Source organism: Platalea leucorodia, assembly GCF_965183815.1.
Source record: "Platalea leucorodia genome assembly, chromosome: Z".
Classification (NCBI taxonomy): domain Eukaryota; kingdom Metazoa; phylum Chordata; class Aves; order Pelecaniformes; family Threskiornithidae; genus Platalea; species Platalea leucorodia.
The window spans coordinates 30,843,555-30,869,620 of NC_138858.1; the positions used below are offsets into that span (position 1 = coordinate 30,843,555).

The following is a 26,066-nucleotide window of genomic DNA, read 5'->3' on the forward strand; positions in this document are numbered from 1 at the left end:
AAAGCACCTGTTCAGTGGCCCCACATATAGAATCAGTAGTCTTCAAAACAGAGGAACTAGTATGCAAATAATATCTGGAACTGTTGATTTTAAAGGAAGCTTGCATTGTTTACATGATGGTCAGACAATTAGGTACGTTTGTGACGTACACATTACCACATTCTGTTACAATTCTGTCATTTAAACTCGCTTCTTGCTCACAGAAAGAAACTAGGAAATCTTCCCAACCCTCCAGCATTATTACAAAAATTCCCCCTGAATGTTCACAATTTTATCAAAATAGTGTCTTCTCGTTGTCCAATGAAAAGCACCTTTTATAACAAATTTGATACATCTGCTGTCAACTAAGTACGCCTCCAGTGTAAATCAAAGAAAATAGTTCTTTTGATATTTCACAGAAGTGCATCTAATTAAAAACCTACCTATATGAAATTATCATCATAACTAATAATTAACATCAAAATATTTTTAAAAAACTATGAAAAAATTTAAATTATTATAAGAGGACAAAAACATTAACATTAAGCTTTGCAAAAATCTTCCTTGCATTTGATACTAAGAAAACTCTTCATATTGAGTGGCCAATGTAAAATGATTCTGTTTACAAAAAAATCTCTTTTTTTTTTAAACAGATCTGGCAAAATACATACACCCATTCCATTTAACAACTCCAATAAAATAACGTTCAGCACAGCTAAAATTTGACAACAGTCGACTTTCGGACTTAATCTCTTTATTTTTTTTTTTTTTCATATTAAACCGAAAGGGCTAATGTAATGGGGTGTGTGTCGGGTGCGGGGGAGGAGGTTTCATATTAGACTGCAGTATATGTATTTCCAGTAGCACTGCATTGTCTGATAGTCTGAGTAGTTGCAACAATGTGCTCGTTATGAATTGGGCTCAGGAGGTTCTGCTGTACTCCACTCTCAAGTACTGGCTGCATGCAGCCCACCTGGAATGCCTGGTTTAGCTCTGTTTTCTCCCTCTTGGCTTGTGGCTCTCCATTTTCATCCAGCTCTTCATCTATTTCACTTTCAACTTCGCTGCCCTCATCTGTACAAACAAACCACCATGAAACTAGCACAAAGGGAAAAAATTCTAATACGAGGGCCTTTATTTTGCAAATAATAGTTGAAATACAAAAATACTGGAAAGACTAGCAATCTGATAAAGCACAAACTGAAAATTTAAAATTTTAATGGAAAAAGTCAATTATTTTATCAAGCTGGTAAACAGACTCTCAGCTTTAATCACTTGAGTTACACACTGTTGATACAGTATGTGGAAAAAACAATTGCAATCTCAAAACTAACCTCTAACAAACAATGTTAACTTCATATTGCAAAATGCCTCTCATCTCTAAGACATGATGAACAAAAGAGTTGTTACTCTTAGTTACAGATAGGGAAACTGAGGTGAAGAGATTTGGGGTGACTTGACCCCAAATTTTGACATACATTCTTATACTCACTGGTTGAGTGATCTAGGGTCAAGTCACCCCAAATCACCCAACTAGTCAGTGTAAGAATGTATGTCAAAATATGGCATGAATAGGTTATAAGGAACTCATTTCTTTCTGTCCACTTCACTGACAAGTTATCTGACAACTACCTGCATGCAATTCTGCCTTCTTCACTTAGCAAAACATTTACTACAGATAAACATACATAAGCATACTCCTGTCTTTCCTCCCACAGCTGTTACCCTCCTCTGTCCTATCAGATACAACTAAATTCTACGTAAAAATTCGAATATTTCTTGTGTCAATAATAAACATCTTCAAAATATATTCTTATTTTAAAACAAACCTACAACATTCTAGTAATTATTATATGCTGCATATTACATAGATAGCTTATTGTATCCATATATTAACGTATCTGTATAACATACACATGCAGTTTAAAGCATGATATGGCTCTAAATTTTGTTTTACTGTATTTTTAAAACATAAGGACTTGTTTTCCTCAAAGAGACACATTAGCTCTATACAGAATTATAGAGATTAAATACTGCAGAGATTAAATTGCTTACCTTTGTCCATATTTCCAGGGGACACAGCATTTAAATCACCAAACTGCAAAATAAACAATAAAAAAACCTGGACACAGTCTTAAGCAAATATGAACTTAGAGTATCTGTGATGGGGCAGATCTGTGCTTGACTGGTTTGATGCTAGCATTCAAACGCATGATCTTGGCTGCAGCCACATCCATAGTACAGCAATTCACTTTTCATTCCATCCTAGTCTTCTGCTTATTAAGACAATTATCACTAAGTAAACCCTCAAAAAATAAAATGGAGAAGTACAAACTTCTTTAAGATTACTTCATCAGGGCCTTTGTTGCTTGAAGTGAGCTATTTCTGTGTTGTATGAAGCCATAAATTATGATAGATATCCATTCTGAACTGCCAATATTTTAACAAAAAGCTCTTATTAAAATTTCCCAGAGACAACTTTAATTGTGCTGGAACAAAAATGAAGGTGTGTCACAGTGTTCCAAATCTACCTGTAAGGTAGATGAAAGGCACTGCTGAGAAAGGGTTTACAATCTGGTAACAATTTACTTACATCAAAAAAGTTGCTCACAAGTTAGATGTACAACCTTCCTCCCTGAATCCTCTTAAGTTCCTCTTAAATAAGAATCGGCAGAGCAAAATGCCATCAATGAATCTCAAATGAGAGGAGTACATTATTTAGATAAATACATTTCTAACCATAAATGATGATACCAGTCTTTTTCAGAAGAATTTTGCCAATACCTGTGTCCACAGCTGGGAGAAGAGGAAGGGAGAAAGATGAGAATGCTTTTCTCAGCTCCAACACCAGTTCATACTGTCTTAACAGTGTTTGTCAGACCATAGCCTTAGACTTCCTCACTTTATTTCAGTCACAGTCATTGAATACACAGAAACATAAAAAGACATGCATTTATTGAGCATTTACTACTTCTATTCTGCCCCTCTCACCTCCAAACGTTTGGGTTACTTATTTCCTCATAATATCTCCATCTTCAGTCTACACGAACATTTTAGAAGACCCTACACTACATTTATGTCTAACATATACAATGTCTGTTAAGAAGACAAGAATGTAGTAACTGTATACTTGTGTAGTACCTTGCTGCAAATATAAGGCAGAGATTAAGCCAATGTGCTATTGGTGGGTCACTAAGCAGGAACATTGTTGTTTAGTTTTTCTGAAACATGTCATGCCACATGATAGAAAATCATTTGACAAATAAAGCTGGGACATTTCCAATTTCTCTTGAAAGTATAACATCTGTTTATAGTATTTAATGAGCCTATTGATATATCTTGAGGGAAGAATGATACCTGACGCCAAATCAACTCACAAAATGACTTGCAATTTATTGGTAACACAGAATTTGATACAGTGACTCCCAAGTGTAAAAATGTAACAAATCTGTCCCATTAACTATCTAGCATATTTTCAAATATATCCATTTTCTAGCACTTTTGAAGTGTAATTCTTTGATGACAATTCATGCATTCCTCACCGTCTCACTCAAAACAAAAGGTTAGATGAACTACTGGGAAAAACAGGGATGAGATTTTCCTTGCTTTTTATACTTTTTCTACTTTCTATACTCATAGATGAGTATAAAAAACTGGTTATGAATTGACACTCGTTCTGTTTTTTAAACCAATAATCTTTGAAGCACATGTATGAAAATCAACTGTGTTGCAAACCTCTATGTATGTCTGCACTGGTTTTATTGCATGTATGTGAACAGTACTGTACGAGCCAAAATTCTACAGGTAAGCCATCCTTCTCAAGTCAATGGGGGTACTCAGCTCCCTTGTGTTAACATTTGTATGGGAATTCAAAACGTGTGCAAATACATGTAAACAGATCCATGTAAGAAACATTTTCCTATTACTCTGCTCTTTTTTTATTTTCACATAAAATATTCAGTTCTTAAAAATTGGAAGAAGGTTGTATGTTGATCATAGCAATGCAGATTTGTAAAGGAGCAAGCTCATTTGGAAATAATTGGTTGTTAGAATTCAATGTGATTTTATTACTCTGACAATCAACCAATGAAACAAGTTTGAAACTGTTGTATGTATTTGTAACCCAATCTATTGTTATATTGTAGGACATCCTACAGCTCCACATACATGTTTAAAAAATTTGCAAAGACACATACCCAAATTCATCACTAAATCTATCAATCTAGTCTCTTACGTATTATCTTACCTCTCCCATAACTGCAATAGGTGTCTCTCCTGTGGCCTGAGCAACACGATGTTCTACTAAGTAAAACATGTATTCATCGTAAAGCAAGCGGATCAGATGAAAAGAGCCAAAGCTAGCAGCACTGCGCAAGGTTAAATCTCGAATCACCATTGAGCTATTCAAAAATAGAAAAATATATATATTTATGTATTATATATCATAGTCATTTTAACACTTATCCATGTAGACATTTCACCTCAAAACCAATATTCTCAAAAGTAACGTTATCCACAAATGTCTGATATATGGTGTCTTCAGAAAGAGATGTCCAGGAAAGGCAATTATTTGCTTCTCTCCTTTCTCTGAAGGTATTGCTGGACACAACATTATATGAGAAATAACCAGATTGTTTTGTTTTCAGTTTTTCTTTGTTTTGATATATACATAACTACCAATACTTCAGAATGTGTAAAACCTAACTTGAAAGAAAACTTTGTTGAAAACATAAACAACTAAAATGGTACGAAAACTATTTGATTTTAAACAAACTAATGCTTAAATAGTGTCTGCTGTGTCCACCTTCCCAGTACAAAGGTTTTAATTGCCACAATTTTAAAACTTTGAAACTTAAAATTACAAAATTATATGTGTACATATTAGATTGACAAATTCTGATATCTTCAGCAAGTAGTTGCTACAGTCGTTTTCAAAGGACAAGGTTTACTCTGATAACTGTTTCAATAAGCAGCTAACATGGAATGCTTGTCTTAATGTTCTTTTTACACATTAAAAACAGCTTTTGTCTTCTTTATCTAATAAACATAGATACCACAGTGTTTTAATAAATAATATTAAAAATAGTGGCTTAATAATTGTGTAGTTATTTCCTGTTATGTTTCTAACTCAGGACAAAATTCCACCTGCATTCATTTGCCCATGGCCTTTAAATAAACAAGGATCACTTGAGTCCCTGCTGATTTGCAAGTGGTCCTGAGTTCAAGGTTAACAACAGTAATTTTCTGGGAAAAAACCCACATGTTTTTCATGACTTAGTGAGCCACTGTTTGATATTACATCTGTCAACTTTACTACAGTGAACAATACAGCAAATAATAGAATAGTTAGAATGTCTTAGAAGTCTATTAAATACTACCTGTAGAAAGACCATTTTAACAGAAATTGCCGTGCTGCTTTAGGAAAGCTGGGTCTTCCTTCGTATGGTTTCAATGCTTGCATCATTACATTATCAAGCCAGGCAGCCCACTGCTCCAGAGTGCTCTGCTGTTGAAGAGTCATCTTGAAATCTGTTTCTAGTCTCTGAACCATGTTGTCATCACACTGGCACACCCAGGAAGCCTGCTCCTGTTACAGTACGTGGCAACTCTTGAATTAACAATACATAAGCCAAAGCACAGAACGCAATTCTTTCTCAAAGATTAAGCAATACAATGGTTGAAAAGGACAAAACCCACTTACTACACAAACTAAGAAGCAGTTTTTATTTTTGTGTCTATAATAATTGTGTTGAAAGCAAATGGGTGGGGAAAGCGTAATATATAAGAGCAGACATCAAATAAAGAAATGAGAACGAACAATGGAATGACACAAGTATGTTGTAGTTTTCCACATTCTTTTTCAAAAAAGGGTTCTACTTTCCTCATTCATCATTTTTCTACTGCAATATTCGGGACTTGTCCATTTTTTCTGGGACTACAGGCAGGGCAAGCAGGAAGAACAGTTAAATGGGAGGATAAAGTAACAAAAGAAGTAGCAAGAAATCAAGTGCAAGGTTCCTTTCGTTCTGAAGAAGTTAAGCTTAACGACAATTTCTGTTATATCATCTTGTAAAAGAAAGCTTTGTATGTAAACAAGGATTGTTTTGTTTGCTGACTATAGGCAGTAATAGATCACACATTAAAGTACAACATGAACAATGCAAATGGAGAAACACAGTCTGCATACAATAATAAGCAGTTTTGTCAGTGTTATCAAGTTTAAATAAGGCTAGCTGATCAATTCAGAAACTAAGAAACAAAAATGAAGACTCACTAATTGCAAGCCATGTTCTTAAACTCTAGCTATCATGTGCCCAGTTAACACCTCATTCACAGACTCTGTATCGATGTTAACATATTACAATACTTAATATACTGTATCTTTATTCAAGTACTCTTGACTGACTTTTGTTAAGATTATTAACAAGTACCTTAAAACACTCGTTCACAAGGAAAAGAGACAAACATAGAACTACCAGTAATCTGGAACATTTCACTTTGCTGGGCAAAAGGAAAAAAATACTTTTCCTCAGGGAAGCAGAAACGTGGAGAAATTAAGCTTAGTGAAAATATAAACTTACATGCTATAGCTAACTGGAAACTAGTTCTAATCTGTACTAACAGAATCAAGTACTCATGAGGTCTTGTAAATTTAAGCATAGGCACTTAGATGAAGTATACTAATGGTATTGTATTTGAAATAATGAAACAGTCTCTACTAAAAACAACGTTGTGCATTTCATAGCTTTTAGAGACATTCAGAAGCTACGCTACTATCTCAGATCTAATTCTAAGAGATCATTTATGCTATTACTAAGATATCATTCATGGTACCCATTCTAAGAATGTACTTGCTCTACATTTGCATAGAAGTGGGAAGAATATGTGCACTTCAAGACAGTAAATAAAAACAGATAATGGTTCTGAGCTCTTACTTTCCTAAAGTGTAAGCTATCATGTTTGGACTGAATCACTGCATGTAAGAATCAGCAAAATGTTCTCACTTCATTTTCTTGATAGAATAATGACAGCTAACAATAAAGTTCAAAATCATAGAGGAAAAAACACTTCTTTTTTTTTTTTTTTTTTTTTTAAATAAACCTGTTATTTAAAGATACATTTTACCTGAACATTGGCAAAATCAACACGGTTGAGATCATTGAGCATCTGGTTGATTTGAGAAGTATTTTGAAGCACAGCACGAGCTGCTTGAGCCAGGTGATTAAGAGATGTGTATCTTCGCAGAGTCTGGGCAAAGGCACTTACAGCGGCAACCTATGAAGAAATTAATTTCTTTTTAAATATTCTACTCTTTATCTGTAGATTAATTCTACAGATTGAGTCTTTACCTTCATTTTAATATTTTATATTAATGACTCCTCATATGTGAATTGTGTCCGTTTAGCAGATCAGATAATGTCTTCCTTATAATTTTTCGACAAAACTAAGTTATTTCCTCTCCCATTATTTGATGCTTGATGCTAAACGTGAAATTTAGCATTAAAGTTAAAACGCTACTGCTTTTAGATGCTACTACCCACTTGGTTTGCCATTGCAAGAATAATACTGCAACAGTTTTGTCTACCTTGGTTTGTATCATCCTCTGTGGAATACTGTTCATGGCATTTGAAAGCCAACCTTCAAGGCTTTTTGCAAAATTGCGAATGGCTTGGGTCAAGGCACCTGTGCATTAAAGAATAAAAACAGAATGAAAAGAAAGCAATGTACCTGTCTTGAAATGTTTTGCATCCTCGTACTTATGTACTCAACGTTCTGGTCTGCTGCTTTTACTTACTAAAAGAGAAATCCAGTTGAGGTTCAAAATGCCTCATTCAGATATAGATTATGCAATAATGATTTTAGTTTTGGTTTAATAAACAGTTCTGACTTCTTCACCTAACAATCTTTCAAGACATTTGTGATGAGCAGTATTGTTTTGGGCACTCCTATAGAAGACACAGTAATTGCAGCAGTTGTGATGGAAATTTCCATCACAAACTTTCAGCTTTCCATTTCATCTAAGCACCCCTTTTAAAGAGAAAAACTCTGGAAAAAACTCCAGTTATTGGAATACTGCAGTTTCCTCAAACAAGGCCAAAGTAATCTTAAGCCATGTCATGGTGCTGCTTACTTCAGTTTTAAAGAACAAAATCCAACATGCAGTGCTTAAGGATATCATCAATAAGCAAGATATAGGAGTGTGTTTCACTGATAGAAAGTGAGAGTATTCAAATGGCTGTGGAATCTGTGTGCATTTTTGTTTCTTTACTATAGCACCCACAGAACTGCTGAGTGGCTGACAGAGATTTAGAGAAACTGAAGAAGCTCTTACAGCAATCTGCACTACTCAAAATCTAAGTTTTAATTTTTCAAAGGAGGAAGACAGGAAGTATTTTCCTAAGGAACTGTGTCTGGAAAAAAGAAAATCATATCTCCTGAGTAGTAGAAGCCTCACTTCCCATACCTACCACTTGCTCATTGACATAATAGCATCCACTCAAACAGCTGCAAAAAGGAGAAGACAAAAAGAAAAAACTACAGGTTTCTAAAGACTAGTAGAGAATGAATGCAACTACAAAAGTGAAAAGGAAAAAACTAGAAAGAGGAAATAATATTTATTTTCCAACTATTTTAACTACACGTGAGAAGAAACCATCCAAGTAAAGATCGGCTGGATTCTGTTTATAAGGCTGAATAATCTGGTAGAGTAAGAAATTAATGCTGATAGAACTTGTCTTTGAGAAATGCTCCTTTACTGTTTGAATTATTTATGATCCCTCTTTTAAGAAAGCTTTCTACTAGCAAAGTAAATTTACTAAAAGAAAAAAATGTATTCTTCATGACATCTTTTTCACACGTCTTCAAATTTGCAGTGATAAGCAGTGGAATCCATATCAGTAATTTATATAACTGACCACATATTTGGATGCTTAGCTGAAGACAATTTGATCTTACAAAGTATCTGCATTAGCTAAACACTCTATGATAACAGGTTTTTTTTCCCCTTGAGGTTTCCACATGAAGAACAAGCTTTTTTCTTGAGTCCTGTCAATCACCTAGCTCACTTGTGCTGCTTTGTAAATTACTGCTGTGCACTTACTAATTAACTATGTATTCACTCACATTTTCTTACCTGTAGAACAAGAAAATGTGAAGTGGAAGGAATAACGTAAATACTGTATGAATGATACTTAGACATTTAAGGAAAATATTACTGCTTTTTCACTTCTAATTCCCTTATTACTCTTTTGCACCCAACTATATATTACAAAATTATTTGCATCACTGTAATGCTGATGTCCTTTAAAAATAAATACGGAAAAGCAGCTCAGGCCTTAAGAAAGGCCTCTAACTAGGAAGAAAGAGGAGCAAATGAAAGGAATTCTAATTCTGAAGAAATGAAACAGCTAAAGTAGATAATCAGGCATCAGTATTGTATAGAACAACCATGAATTTCTAATGAACTTGGAGCTCATTAAACACAGATTTTTTTCTCATATTGCATTCTTAAGTATACAACTAGCCATTACCAAAACCTTAAGTACGTACATCTTCAAAGACTTCTTTTAAGTTCATCTGACTATCCTAGAAAAACAAGAAAACCCTTTCAAAGAATCACACAATGAGTATGGTGCAAAGTAAATGGCCTGCGATAGTTAAATGTTACTGGACACACACTAAATGATGTTGCAGTGGCAGTTACTGATAGAAAGTTTCATTTGGATAAGCACCTAAAAAGCTTGAGTTCTCAGCTGAAAGCCCTCTGACGTGCAAATCTCATAAAAAGAAGGCTTTACAGTCTTTTCAGTACTTTAAATTTTTGTCTGCCTGGAACTGTGTGATATGGTGTGGAAATATGCTTACCATAAATTCTCCACCTATGATATAAACTAACTCAGAGGCAAGTTTGTTACTGTCCATTCTGTCAGTTGCGAAGGTGAAAAAAGTCCATTCTAAAACATAATAGCTCTGGTCTATTGCCAAAGACATTAGATAATTATGGTCTTTATTCCTAACTCAGATGGACAGCGTTTGACTTTTCTTAGGAAAAGGAATTTTGCTGTTTTATACACAGCAATTCTTCATTCATTCTGTGGGTGCTAAACGTTTCAGCTGACAAATTTAACACAAAGGTTAAAAATAAAACATGTTTTTCCTCAATAATCATTTTTTTTGCTACTCCAGTAATATGTATCCCACAGCTGAGTAGCACAGTAAGACTTTTAGAAAAGAAACACACTGAAAATCTGCACATGAAAAAACATAAACCTTAAAAAAAAAAACATACGCTTACTTCAAGCACTTTCCAAATTAATATTTTTTCCTATTTTGAGCAGCTGCTGTCGATGTTTTTCCATTCATTCAGGAAAAAGAAATCATAAACGTGCCTTTGATGAAGCATTTACAGTCCCCTTTCCTCTGCAGAATCCAAACTTTCCTATAAACTGCTATTTTCCCACAGAAAATGATGAATTTGTCTACTTCACCCAGGTCCATTATTGACATAGTCAACCATTAAGCACAAACTTAGGCCTTCCTCTTGGTCTCTTGTAACGGCTGGAGATATTTTAATTCAGAAGCAGGAGTTAGAAAAATAATAAAATTGTAAATATTTAACAGGGAAGAGAGAACTTGTATGGACCATCATTACAGGAAAGCTGACTAGAAAAAGCCATTTAGTTAGCTGGTCCTAAAGATAAAAAATAAGAAAATACATTAGCCGTCTTCCAAAGGTAGCTCAGTGGGTGGACTTCTGAGCAGAAAACCACTGGACTGTTCATGAAATAGAGGCAGAAGTCTCTTGGGATGAATTTGTCCTGGGGATCAGATGATGTGTTTGCATCAAGAAGTCTGATAATCATCCCAAAAACAGGAATGTCAAACATAGCAGGTATCAATTATTCATATATGACTGGTAAGTCTAGAAAGAAAGACATAGCATGAAAAGGACCTGATGCCTGTAGTTATTGCTATTAAATGATTGTGTCCCATTTTCTTGAAACCCTGTACTGGCAATGCCCAATGCATCTTATGAATTGGGCAGGAAGAAACTACAAGCTAAGGAGCTATCATATAAAAACTTTTTTAGAGACTGCCAGGCTGTGCAGGAGAAGCAAGTGAAAAGCAAGGCAAAAAGCAGGTTTGATTAAAAAACATGTCTGCACCACCTTTTTATTCAGAAAATAATGTGCTTTTGGAAGACAGAATTTTAATTCAACCTATTAAATGTTGTAATTAAATTTCTGGGTTTTTTTATCATTGCCTATTCGCTTGTGATAGACTATATTACTCGAAAATTAATATCCTACATACTTGCATTGTCATTAGATAGAAAAGTAAAACATCAAATATAAACAAATGCAAAATAATTTATACCAGTAATGGTTGTCAGTAATTGCATGTATTTGATAAAACATTTTTCCTTTATTCTGCTACATAGATGAAAAGATAAATCATGTCAATCTCTACCAAGAACATACTCTTTTCTTAAAAACAAGGTAAAACTGCCTTTCTAAATGGCCAGCCTTCAGATTTTATACATTTCCAGCTTCACAATTTTTTTTGTATCATACATAATTTACTAAGACCTAATTTTATGTCGCTGACAAGCAAATAGTCAATAAAACTTTTCTGCAAGGCAGTACCTGCAAATATTCTCATGGATTGCTTATTACTGCTGGAGTCACTATAGCAGAAGAGGTGTTCACAGCACGACAAAATAGCTTTGTTAGCTGCAAAGCTACCTAAGGTCCTAATTTTTAAAAAAATATTAATCCAACTTTATAAAGTGACTATTTTCATGGAAAGGATATAATATGTAGGAGTTAGGAGGTTTATAGTGGGTTGCTAACATGATTTCTTTATAATATTTAGCACAGCATATGCAAGACAGTAAATGCTTTATAAAGCAGTTCAACTTTCTTCACATAAATTCATTTTCTACCTAACATAGCCATAAAAATACACTGCTGGGGCAACAATGGATTCTATGAAAATTAACTTTGAAAAGAAAGCTGTAATCTTAGTAATAGTTGAATGGCCAGACAGTTACTGACTCTTTCATGCAGGATGTATGACAGAAAGAACAGTACACTGGAATAATAAATTGGACTAAAAGTTTCTGAGTTAATTTTTCATTGCCTTAACTGTCATTAAAACTGATTTCAGCAGCCACTGTTAAGGAACAAATACTAATTGTCCAAAAATGGAATCACAAAGATCATATACCTTTTTTTTTCAGACTAATCAAAGATTAATATGTAACGTTTAAACTAAAAACTACTGAATTTAGTGGAAAGACTGACTGACACTTGTGCACACTGGCTCAGGGCCACAGGATTTATGTCTAAGTCTATCAGGTAGTCTAGATCCAGGGTAAAAGGAAAACATTTTTAGCTGAAAATATAACACACGGAGAAAGACGTACCTTTAATAGGAAACTACATCTTGAAAACTAGATCTTCCAACTGCACTAAAATCCTCAGTTACTTTTAAAATACAAAGCATACGTCAGCTCTCAGCACAACTTCCAACACAACAAAATTAAGGATAAATGATACACAACACTTTCCTAACTTTCAAACTTATTCCTAAACCTGGCTTGTGAGGCACAAGACCACCACCACCATACACATTCATGGACAAAAACCCTTACAAAATGTTTCAGGTGTTTAACTTACTAGGAATAGGTCTAAGGACGTCAGGAATGAGGATCTCCACCAAAGCCTGGTACATCACATGGTCACAGTTACACATCCATTTCAGAATAGACTCGTTCTTGCACAGAGTAATCAGCTTTGCTTTTGGAAGTCGACTTTCTATTTCACTCAGATTGCTGGTGTGAAGAAAATGTAGCAAACCAATAAATGACAACGCATTTACAGCAGGTAAAAGCCTGCAATGGGTGTTAAAATGTATTATTTTATAAAGATGTCATAGATATGTCAACTACACCCAACAGAACTTCTTTACATGTTGTGTCACATGGAAATGGATTTAAAGAATGCCTCCATAGCTCTGCTATAGCTCATAAATTATGCAGAAGTATGAATGATCCTTTCGGCTTAAAAGAACTGGATAGAATACTGGGAAAAGACACTTTTACTGTAGTTGTCCAAGTAAAGAGAAAAGTGGATGACACAATCATTTCAAGACTGCACTTTGGCATGCACTCAGCCTATACAAAAATGCCAGACAACATAAATTTAATTTGAAAAATTAGCATATGAAAAAAATTATTATTCTTCAGGTAAAACCAATAGGATATTTTTTATTTAACACTTGTATAATATTATCATGAGAAGCAGTAAACGAATAGAAACATTTACTGACCTTGGTTCAGTAATAGTAGTGCCATCAGGTGGAGCGGAGGGAGAATAGCGCCAGAAAGTTTGCCACAATTTTTCTATCAGGCTGAATTGAAGATTCACAACCACATCCAGTATTGCCTGAGAAAATAAAAAACAAGTACAGGCTGTCTTCTACTCAGCTTCCCCCCACTCCTAACTCCAACTAGATCTATAGCTTTTTTCCCTTCATCACATAGTGGAGCTAAGGCAAACTGTACATTTCTCAAGTTATAAATAACATCTGTTTTAATAGTTTGATATCCATAAATTATCCAGCACTATAAACTGGTGTGCAGAGACTTGAGTAAGGCCAAGTGCACATGCACAGAAGCCACGAGAAATGGCCCATGGAAACGTATCAGAGGTATTCGCCCCAAGAAAATGTTTAATGCTACTGCAAACACAAAGGAAACCTGCCATTTTATTCATTTTCATAATTCAGTATAGCTTTGAAATCACCTTCAAAAATAATTTTAAAAGACATATTGTTCAATATCAAATGTGGCTTAAATATCTCAATGTTTCTTTAAAATGAGAAAAAAGTTACTGCTTTTAATGTAAAAAAAAAAAAAAAAAAAATTTAACCTGATTTACATTTCCTATTGACTAAACCAAAGATCTGCATGTACAATCTGAAGTCTAGTTTCTCTAACATTCTGAAAACGTACACATAACTACATTTCATTCTCAGTGTCTATTATATATTACTTTTTTCCCCTGTAAAGGGGACCCTCCAGAAAATCTTTTTACTCATGTCCTTTCCAATGAAATAAGCAAAATACCCTGGGGAAAAGTCACATACCACTAACATGGCTGCAATATATTTGGCATTACTGTCTTGTACTGACCTTCACTAGAAGTCATGAACTTTAGAAAATAAATGGTTTGTAAGAAATACCTCACAGTGCTCTCGATAAAGACTCTGCAGTGATTTGATGTCCTCAAAGGTAGTACCATCTGGTAGAGAAGATATTTCAACTTCTCCAAACTCTGGAAGTACTCGAGATGCATCTGTTTCCATGACAACATAATGAAAGAGGGCTATTGTGAACAGTGCCAGTTACAGTATGATTAAGAAAAAAATTAAGGATGATACAAAGAAATAAATTCCAAAAGGTCATAATGCTCAGAGAAAAGTCTTTCGTACCTGTTGTATGTTAAAATTGTAAACAAATTCAGCCAGCATTTTTTAATCAAAAAGAAATATAAAATTGTTCTTGAAGACATTAAAAAGATGTCATGTACCTACTACACCTATATAAGAAAAGCTAACACACACGTTTTCAGAATATTACAGGCTGAAGGAAAATATCTATGTCACTGTATGAAAGATTAATCCCTGAATAGTTTTTTTCTTGTTCAACTGAATAGTTTCTATGTAGCCAGGTATGATGGGGCTAGTAGACTCAATATACATTTTTATTTGAAATTTACTAGACTTGCAAGTAGAGCCAATGTGTGCTTTTACTATTTTTCACAAATGTTTCCAAGAGACAAGCTGAGAAAAATGCTAGACAGAAAGGTACCTGGAAAGGAAGATTCAAAACATTTTAATGCTACCTTCATGTTCCCAATGATTTCAATTACGGCAAAATTAGGCCAAAGGATTTCGGGCTTGAAAATCCCAACCAAGTAAGCCTACACCTTCTGCAACAACACAGCCAAAGTGTCTTTCTACATAAACAAACAACTAAATTACCATTTGCTTCCATTACTGAGAATACATGCTTAGCTGGATCAATGAATCCACAACTTGGACATTTTTAAACATGAACTTTGGGGTTCTAGTTGAAACTATTTGACTCTTTCCACTTACAACACTACAGCACACTTTCAAAACAGCCCACTGGATGGCTAACCTGCAACAGTAATAAAACACCACTGCCCCCGCTTTTATGAAATAAAATGCACTGTAATGCACATGCAGGGAACAATAACTGCAGGAATTTCCACATGCATGTCTAATATAACTTTGCACAGCAACTGCATTGTGATTTATATAATATTAAATATATCACACAAATACTGAATTTGCATATTTTTTCCTTTTATACTTACATGATGCCTATTAAATATTACATAAAGCTCACAATACAGAACATGTAATTCAAGTGCCTTTCTGTTCTGTTGTGAGTAAGAATTTTAAAGAAGGCATGACAACAAGTTCATCTTACTTATTTATACAGCAGTATAAAACCTGCTTTCATACCTAAAAACTGTTGATGGTGTTGACTTTGGGCAATTACAGTTTGTTCAACAGATGTGCCTGTCTGTTGACCACTTCCTGTGAAGCCATCTGCAACTCCATCCACTTTCTGCATAGGCTTATACCTACAAAAATATCAAGTACAAAATTATCCTTTCTGTTCACTTCTTCATGAATAAGATCATACAATCTACATTCCCTCTGATTTCTCCATCTCAAAATAAAATTCTGAGGAAAAGTAACAAAAGAATTTACACATTTTTATTTTGCAAATAACAGAAGAAACAATTACTAAGGGAAGCTAGAGCATTAACAATGCATTACAGAATTCATGATATTACAGCATCACTACCAATTTCTTGTGGAATTTAGCTTAGGAACAGCATACCATAAGACCAGCTAATTTACACCAAAAGGAATCAAATCTTTCCCTTTCCAAATAGCTTGACTTCCCCATAATTATGTAATTCAAAAATAATGTTTCATTACTTTAAGAAAAAACAACACTACTGTCTGAGGATAGCGAAAGACTTTTCAAAACCAACAAACTTCTCTCATAAGCATAGAATGCCTGAGAAAGCTACTTGGAAATCTAAACTCTTCATCAGTCAATCCTCAGAATCTTATAAAGAACAAAAATCACAATGATACAAATAGGAATGCTGGTTTGGATGGTCAAGTGTTGTCTCGACAATCAGTCTGACAGTCTGATCATGCCCATCATTTCCAACACAACTGAGAATTTACTCTGTCCCAGGTCTTAATGGTAACATCTTGGACACTTTGCACTTTTGAAAAAGAATTGTAGCTACTGGGAAAGAAAATAAGAGAAATCCCAAAGCTAAATAAAGTGTGTTTTAACGATCACTCAAATTGGAATTATTGTGCAGACTGTAGAACTCCATACTAACTTCAGAAATGTGACAAGACATTCCACTCTCAATGTATTACTTTGAGAAACAGTTTAATCAGTTGGGAACATTTCATTTTGTTTCCAGTAAACATAAACCAGCATTATCTCATGTAATTACTGAGATTTTACTTTAAAAGGAAGTTCCCATGAAAAACATCCATTCAATATTCTACGCATTCCTGACATGAATCTAAATATACAATAACAAAAGACAGACAGAAAGTACTCTTTTCAACAGAATGAATCCTGGGCTGATTAACAAATAGTTTTATAACTTTAGGAATTTCGGTGCTTGGGAAAAAAGAAGAGACCTATACCTATCCTATGTCTAGGACACTTATATGAAGTTTCACTTTCTGCAATGGTCCGGTGTAAAATCCTATGCCTGTTGAAGACAATAGTGAAACTCTAATAAACTTTAATAAAGAATAAAATTTCATCTCTGGTATCACGGTAGCACTGAACTCGTCTGGATGAGGTTGTTATTACTTGATAAATCTACCTGCAATCCAGGCAGATCATCTGGGAAGAATTCTTAGCTTCTCTCTCATTATACATTATAAGAACAAATACCATGCAGAAGATCAACTTCTGGAAATATTTGTAAATCTAAATATATACTTTAAGATAGTTCCATTACTTTCTGCAAGATGTATTATTTTACTGGCCCTTCAGCTCCTGAAATAGGATTCAAAATGTTTTGAATATATAAAAATAACAGTCCTCTTAAGAGTTTTTCAGTTATGCAAAAAAACTTTTAATTAAAGTATAAAAGCCAACTTAATCCTTTGGTGCTAGGAATCAGGATTATCCACCTACTTACTCTGCTGTGCTTTATATAAGAGATGCTGGGCAAAATTCTTAATTCTGGCACTGTGAGAGGTAACTTGTCACATGAGTTAACCAGTTTCAACAGCATTAGGAAATCACTTGCAAAATGAAACCAAAGAACAAAAAAAAAAATTCTTTTTCAGGAGCTTCAAATGAAACATAAGCAGACAGTGGTTAACAATTTTAGATCTGCTGTCTTTTATGTACAAGTAGAACTTTGGCAGTTTAGACATCAAACAGCTCTCCAGAATTCTTAAGTTAAATTCGAGCCATTTCTGGCGCATGGAAAAATTAGTTACAATTTCCTAACTGGTAAGAGTTATATTTTCTAAAATTATCCAGACTTTTACTCTATTTCCCTATTTTACTCACTACTAACCTATACCTTATTTCATCTTTCACGTTTTTCTTTTAAATTACTAGGTGCTAAGAGACAGAAAGGACACTGTTTGAATTTTATATAGGTTAGCATGAACACAGTAAAAGTTTACAAAGTCTTTAGTTAACAACAGACATTTTCTCAATTTGTGCAAAGCTATGAAAATAAAAAAAAAAAAAACCTAAACCACTGAAATCAGAACATGGAATCAGGTGATTCAGAAATGACAATGATATTCTGGTCTCACTTTGCAGTTAATTTAGAACACAACTTCATTGACTTCGATAGTCTGTGACATAACTTCATTAACAGAAACTTCCTCTCTCACTGCAGAACAGATTAACAACTTCCTGACTAAAATTCATGTGCAGCAAACAATCTGTATTCATTAATAAGATAAAGAAGAAAGGGGAAGTATAATAAAATGCCTGCTTGGTTTGAAATGCACATATGAAATTGGCAGGAAAAGAAACAAGCTGAAAACTATCAAAACTAGAAGAAGCCAAAATGGATTGACTAAGTCACAAGACAGACAAAAAACAGATAGCAGCTTTTTCAGTTAAATTTTCTGCAGATTTCGTTGTTTGCTTTTACTGTTGCCATGCTGCCACTATTTGGATTTTACTCCAAGTCTTAGAATTTAGTATTTTTCTCAAAAATCCAACTCATGCTGTTATGCAATTTATAATATTCCTCTTTTTCTTAAAAACCAAGGCTTCTACCCTTCTGGCTTGCTAAAAAAACAAACTGTAGGGGTTCTAGAAAGAAACAGAACTAAGCTCTAAGGACTCATTTCTATTTTATTTTCATTTTAAAGATTTTTAAAGATTGTGATTTATCATTAGCAGTTCACTGACATCTGTGAGAAGTGAGTTAATGTACCAAACTATGTAACAAAATGGTGAGCTTACACATAACAATGTGTAAAGTATGTTAAAGCATTTTACTACTGTATGCAAATAAAATGTTGCCATTGATGCTACTAGGGGAAAAAATCTGTGTTTAAAATCAGCAGAAAGCAAAAGTTGATTCAAACAGCTTGCAACACCACAGGCAACACATACTAAAGCTGTTCACTACAAGAAAATTGAAGAAACTTAAATGCTCTAAAAAATTATTGAAGATACAAAACCTGCAAGTAACAAAGAAATACCTGAGAAGCATTTGGATGCTATCAGAGTTTTGGTGCGTAAATCAAGTTCATACTAGTTGCTTTCTAGAGTTTGAAGAAAATAAAAACACTTCCAAGTGTACTGTTGTGCATACATCATAAAGCCTCAAAAATAATGCGGAGGCTATATTTCAATAAAAGCATGGTTATCTGAAATCAAATATGGTAAAACTGTAAAGAAATTTAAGGAATGCAAATTTCATGTGTATGCTTTTAAAACATCTCTCCTCGGTCCAATAAGCATGGTTGAGATACATCTAATCTAGAAGCCTGTGCAGAACTTCCTAGTTTATTAAGCCACAATCACCTCAGCATCACAACCATACTATACACAAAGTATCTGTGCTTGTTCAAGAGAAAGACTCTGAATTTTTTCTGAACTACTCCATTAGGAAGTTGTTTAGTAGTTTATCATCTAAGTTCTCTTATTATCATTTTAGGATATTGTGTCCTAACAAACTTGTAGCCCAGCTTTACAGATGTCAGTATTTGTTGGACTATGATACCTTGCTCTCTATCTTCAAAAAGAATACCACTATAAAAATGTATAATTTCTCTGTTGTCCATAAACCCAAGCCCTTTTAAAAAAGATCTATGAATACTTGATGCTTTGGACTCACAGTGGCTTGGTTTAAACGTAATATTTGACTTAACAGTATATCAAGGAAACATGAGACTACAGGAACGAGAACAGTAGAAAAATACAGATTATTTTCTACATAAAATAAATACATAGGGTAAACAACATCTATAGGAAGTAGTGATTAATCATTTCTGTATATGTATTATCTGAATATTACAATGTACAGTAGATAACAATACAGTTATTTTATCTATTTGAAAAAAAATCTTAGCTAAATGTTCAGCTCCCATAAATGTAAGTAAAAAGGTATAATTGTTCTGTGCAAGAACTGAAAGATCTGTTTGAAATTAACTTGGAAAGCTGGAGGCTTAATTCTAGAAGTAGAATTTAAAACGTACGTTGTTTCGAATGCCCTAAAGAAAAGCATACTTGTATCAATTTCCCTAGAGTATGCCATAATGATAATTCAGCTTCTGAGCCACAAGCTTCTACTCATTAACAGAAACGTGATAAAAATGGAACTTAACTTTAGGAACTGTATCTCTGATACATTTCCCTTAAATGGTTTGACAAGAAACACTTATGGGAAAGAGATTTCATAATAAGATTGTACTTTAAAGTGGCAAGTGTTTAGTGCCAGACTTAAAACTGTGTAAATATATTTGGCATAATATTTGGGTTGGATATTACTTTATTTCTTCCTATCAGTCTTTGTCTGAAGTCCATTCACTGTTTGTCAGGCCTGTGTCTGACCCAGAACCGACGGAACCATTTAAATATCCTGTTGTTTCCTACCCTGGAAAACATCTAGGAGCAGGATGACAGAGGCAAGCCAGGCCTTCCCTTGCAAGTCTGAGCCATACAGCAGGTCCAGCTGAAAAGCAGGGTGTTAGCTATTATCTTCCAGCCAAGACTAGTCATTAACTGTGCATTTCTTCAGTTCAAAGGTTCTTTAAGTCTCTTGATATGTGGTGGTTGTTTCCAAACCACTGTCTCAGCTGGAAGATAGGACTGTTAGCACCTGTGATCTGTAGTTACTCTGTTTTTTCTTCTCACTGTAACAAAGAGTACTCCCACAGCTCACACTGATCACAACCAAGACTAAGCAACTAACGGCATTACCTTCCATCTGAAATTTATGTCTGATAAATCTCAGACCCTTGAATTGAAGCCCAGAACAAGCTCTGAACATGAACATACAAGAGCACCTTGGGATATTCAAGTTATGCAAATAGAAAAGGTACATGACCCTCAAATTAAGAAAAGGAATGAAGAAAAATGATCTGTACCATACATTAAGTCTACAGTCTTTGACAAAAAGGACTAGAAGTGTTCATCCAATTAGGTATGTGTGATAAAGGTGGTAGAATTGGTATAACTACACAGAAAAAGTATACTGACTGCAATTTACCACTGATATAAAGGACAAAAGAAACATTAGAAATATTAATAAAGCTGGAGAAAGAACGATGTTACCCTAATCATGCAAATTAGAATAGTCAGTCCTCTAGTTATGTCTTAATAAACCCTGCTAGAATTCTTCAATACACTAGGGTAACTATGATAAAAATACATACAGACATGTATCAAATATTGAAATTAGATACTAAGCATGTTCTGTAAATGTGGAAGAAATGTTACTTCAAAAATACAAGTTTACTTTTTAAATTGTGCACTGAAAGTTTTAAGTCAAGCCATTTTTATATTTAGCATTTTTTCCCCAAAAACCCCTAGCTTCTGAGGGCTACAAAACATAAGCATATCTCAGTTTCCATTAAAATTAATCAAGCAAAATATACAGACATTTTTATTTCAAGAATGTGGAATAAAGCTTGACATTGTGCGACCAAAGACTACCCTAAAATTAAAAAGTAAGGTTACAAAGAGAGAAGAATGGACCAAAGCTTATGATTACTACATGCTAGAGTGGCTGTAATGAAGTAAACAGGCTAGATTGTGGAATAATTTAATATATTTGTTAAATCCTCCTCTAATATGACTATTATAATCAGCACATTCCAATGAGACAAAAATATTCTGGAATCATCACACTTGGCTTTGAAAATCCCTGTTTCTACTAGAAGATTTTGCAGTTTTTTGGTATAGATAAGTATGAAAAAGTAAGTTAAAGTAATAGTGGCTCATGACTTTCCATTTTTCAATGAAAATTTCCTATATTTTGTTGGATAAACACCTTCATTCTGAAAATTTCTATATCCTATTCAGTATTGCTAGTATGTTTGATGGTCTGCAGAGCAGAGACAACATACATTTTTCACAGTTCAACTGTCAAAGTCTGGCTAGCTCCTTGATCTCTGCATTTTATTTATTTAGCATGCTGGGATTTTGGAATGAGAAAATATTTTACTGAGATTTGTGTACTCTGAACTAAGGGATGAACAAAGATCCTCAGAACTATTTTGTATGAATAGTACACCCATAGGACTATATGAAAAATGCTTCGATTTCTAGGGTACCTAACTGGACATCACAAGATTTCAAGAGTGTATGCAAAGACATCAGCCTGTCTTTTGTCTTAGAAGACAAGAAGGTAAGTAATGCAAGTTCCTGAGCAAAGAGATAAAGCTTTGTCTAGGAAGGTGTATTGGGACAGCTGCTTTTAAGGATTTAATAGCAAAGCCATTGTTATTATTAAGATATAACTATACAGTGGCCTTTTCTACAGCTGACAGAGGCTTCTACTTCTCTCCTTCTCTTATTCTCTTCTGTCTTATTGCTAGCCTCAACTGAAGATAATGCATAACCAACTTTTCTACTACAGCACAGTATTTTTCATGTAATAGTTACTTATTCATCAGCATAATTACCCAGTGCCTTGTAGATCCCATTCTTCATCTGTATCTTTATAGATTCTCATAGCAGAGCTTAAGATTGATATGAACTGAATATGAATGGGAGTGTGCTTGTGCGTGTAGGTGCGTACGTGCCCAAAACATGGGTTAAAGGAAAGGTATGCACTAACTACTACACAATGCCATATGTGAGATTTCATTCAAATATATAATCAGGGAACAAACTGACATAAAGATAATGTTAAGAAAATGCCACCAAACGTACATAGGTGAGGAAAATAAGCGAACTATGTAAGACATATGATGATAAACAAAACAACAGAGTAAATAATAAAGAAAAGTAGTATCCACTCCTAAGAGTTACATAGTGCAAGTTCAAAATCACTTTGTCATTGTGAGTCAAGAAGACAAGAGACGTGATGATGATTAGATAACTGGCATAATTTCTCCAGAATTTCATAGAAACAATTCTAGTTAGACATTGTGACATATGTCTTGGTGCATACATGTGATTTTGAGTGTGAGTGAATGAAATCTGTAAGTGAATGAGCTTGAGTGGGTAAAATAAGCTTGCTTGGAGATTTTGTAAGTATCTATCACCTTTTCTTACCATATAATCCTGTGATGATTTTTGTAACACGAATTTCCTACATGATCACTTTATGCTTCCATACTATGCCCAGCACAAGACAGTTAAGACCACGTATCTTACGATGAGTATGTATTTAGTGCTGTAACTACTTCTGGAAGTGATAGTAAAATCATTTCAGATTAAAGTGATATCTGTGTTTGAAGCTAAAGTTTGAAGTTGTATTTTCTACATCCTAATTGTGTCCAAGGCCACAAAACATGCTTAGCACACTATATCAAACTGTTTGTTCAATTGGATTTTTTTGGGGTAATAGCTCTAAAGATGTCTTGCTTGATACGTCCTACCTATGAGTTTCATGAAATTGCAGATCTTAGATATTTCACTTTAGGGTAATATGGGAGGCTAGTGACATCAATCAAATAAAAATTAATTTCAATAAAATGTACTGATTTCCATTTTTTTCCTAAAATTTTCTGTTCAAGATGGTTTATCATATGCATATTCACACATTCTTTCACCACCACCATAGCCCTTTGTGGTCACTGTGCCACTGCTTTCAAATACTTCTGAGCTTTCACCAGATCCTCAGGAACAACAGATGCTGAGGGAAAATACTTAAATCAACTTAGAGGCAAACCATTATGGTCACATTAATTCTTTGTAGGGAGAGGAAGTAAACATCAAACTGAACTTAATCATAAGCTCTCTTATAAGCAGCTTATACGTAAAATGACATAGTAATGAAAACAAACAGCAATATTTGAAATTCAAGGTCTTACTGCTTTTCTTCAGCTTGTGCGATAAGAATAAGATAGTTAAGAAGAGTCTGTTCATATCATATCTCACTTTATTATTATTACTTTTTGCAAATTTATGACAATTTCTAGGTAAATATTCTTTCATGTTGACTGATACCTAACTTCAGTGACGTCAACTGGATATCTAGCAAACTTTTATTTTTCACAGCAGAGAAGCTGAACAAAAGTTGCGTTAGAATTTCAACTTTTCCATGTAAAGATGTAAGTAAGGAAAATTAAGGATTTACGAAGTAGAAATATTAATAAGTACTCATGTTCATTTCACATTTTACCTCTGTTTCTGCTGCATGGGCTGTTGTCTCATAGCCATATATTGCATGTCCTCTTGTAGTCGATTAAGAGGAGAGTCTGGCTTGACACGAATCCCATAGTAATGATATTTGGAGTTTCCCCTTTATGAAAGACCAAGAATTAAGAGAGCCGTAACACTAGTTTTATGCATCTACATTACATTTACTTTACAACTTACATTGACAGAAAAATAATACCCACAAATCAGGCCTGACTCTCCTGTCATACCTGTTTTACATGGGTGTCATTTTTATCACCTTTGGGAAATTACTTCACTTTCTTAAACAAATATTATCCAGCATTTTAACTTGTAATCCACTTGAGTAAGAAAAATAAAATGCAAATAAATACAACTTATCTAGTTATGGAGAAATACAATTCTTAGTAATTTCCAATCAAGCTACGTTTTATTTGTAGTGATAAAAATCTACAGTGTATTTATCAAAATGTAAATACATAAACAGTCAAAAACAGGAGAAGTAAAAGTATAATAACATCTGGAAAAGCACAAAGCTGTTTAAGAGACAGAACTGACAGAAAACCACTGTAACATTTAAATACAAGTTTTATTTATTTTTTGATTAGCAGACAAGTTTCTTACTCATAATTATTACTTGTATTTTCTATTATAGTTAAGGATTTCATTAACACAAACCTAGTTCCAAGTCTTCTGGTTCGTAATCCCATGAATATTGACCGTATGAGTTTTCCAAAGGAGGCAGCATTGACTGGATCCAGCTTGTGTTCCTGACAATGTCGTAAGTAATGGTTGTAAAGGGTACTCCTTGGAAGGCTCACTCCTTCTGCAGTTTCATAGTTGTCTAAAAGCCATTGAAGCTATATCACATACAAAACAGAGAAAAAAAAAATCATTATTACTTTATTAAAAATATCTTAGCCATACAACTTATGACAGTTTTGAAACCACTCTTCAGGTCTATTAAACAATTACTTCCTTCTTCAGAGACTCCTTAAATGCTAGCTATACCATAGTGCTTTAGGATCTTCAGAATTACCAGGAAATAGCAGAACTCATTGCACTTGTGACTCAGATAAGTGTCCACTTCTTAAAATATTTTTGATTCAGTACCACACACCAGTACTTGATAAAGGTATCTATGCTTTGGAAACAAACTGTTAGTACTGCAAAGAAATAAAGTAATCATGACCATAATTCACATAAATTGCAGAAAACAAATTCCTTGGAGTCACAACAGTTAGTTAATGTATTTGTAAACCTGGAATATTATACCGGGGTTTTTGCCTGACGTTAAAAAACACCTAAAATGACACTTAACTGAATAGGATATTTTTTATTCTCAGATACATAGAAGAAAAAAGCTGTTGCATGTAAGTCAAAGAGCAACCCAGATAACGTTGAAAATAACTGGTACATCTATAACGCATTAGGGGTACAACCCCTTTCAGTTGTAGCCTGTTTGCCTTTGACTTCCAGGAGGAACAGAACGAGACTCTTGGAAAAATATTAATCTTTTCATGTAATTGTGGTAGGTAATTTTAGACACATGCAAGAAAAGACTTTTTACGTAACATCATTGGAGTCGCCAAGTTGTGCACACTCGTGAAACACCCCTGGCTGTCAATAATATACAAAAAAGTAAAAAGGACAATTTAATACTCCTAGATTAAACATTACAGAAGAATGACAAAATAGATCAAAAATAATATAGGCTGAGGATGCATTTAAATTCTACTGTTTCAGGTTTTTGATATGGCAACATTTTCCCCAGTACTTGCCATGGTTTCAGTTCCCGGAAATTTTCCTTTAGATATAGCTTGAATGATTCACAAATTTCATTTTCTTTTTGAATTTTATTTCTCTATTTTCCTAAGTATTTATACCAAAATAGTACAGTGTGAATATTCAAGCTTGCTAGGATCAGAGATCTTACCAAAACTCTGGATTTAACTTGATTATCCAGTGAAAATGCAAACTAAGGATGGTGTGTCTTCAAGACTTGCTACAAACTTTTATTCTGACGACCTAGATATTCACACAAATGTGTAGTAATTTTCAATTTAGTCCAGCAAAGCAGTAACTAGTATAACCAAAACACAAATTATTAAGTAACAATAAAAGATATACACGGTCTATGTGTTATTCATTCCTTTGCAGAATT

At 34.0% G+C, this 26,066-nt stretch overlaps 1 protein-coding gene across 4 annotated transcripts in view; it reads right to left on the minus strand.

The window, feature by feature from the left end:
• Nucleotides 1–547: 547 nt before the first annotated feature.
• Nucleotides 548–26,066, minus strand: part of RFX3 (regulatory factor X3) — a 128,436-nt gene continuing 102,917 nt past the window's right edge. For 3 of the 4 annotated variants that reach the window (XM_082337562.1, XM_082337561.1, XM_082337560.1), the window contains 12 exons: nucleotides 24,581–24,762; nucleotides 23,907–24,026; nucleotides 15,538–15,659; nucleotides 14,227–14,339; nucleotides 13,312–13,427; nucleotides 12,660–12,814; nucleotides 7,565–7,662; nucleotides 7,105–7,254; nucleotides 5,358–5,566; nucleotides 4,226–4,379; nucleotides 2,035–2,077; nucleotides 548–1,053 (listed from right to left, as the gene is read on the minus strand). In XM_082337562.1, the coding sequence (XP_082193688.1) occupies nucleotides 815–1,053; nucleotides 2,035–2,077; nucleotides 4,226–4,379; nucleotides 5,358–5,566; nucleotides 7,105–7,254; nucleotides 7,565–7,662; nucleotides 12,660–12,814; nucleotides 13,312–13,427; nucleotides 14,227–14,339; nucleotides 15,538–15,659; nucleotides 23,907–24,026; nucleotides 24,581–24,762 (1,701 nt within the window). In that variant the 3' untranslated portion in view covers nucleotides 548–814. Of the gene's footprint in view, nucleotides 1,054–2,034; nucleotides 2,078–4,225; nucleotides 4,380–5,357; nucleotides 5,567–7,104; nucleotides 7,255–7,564; nucleotides 7,663–12,659; nucleotides 12,815–13,311; nucleotides 13,428–14,226; nucleotides 14,340–15,537; nucleotides 15,660–23,906; nucleotides 24,027–24,580; nucleotides 24,763–26,066 lie in introns of those variants that run through there. The other variant, XM_082337563.1, reaches the window with a different exon arrangement.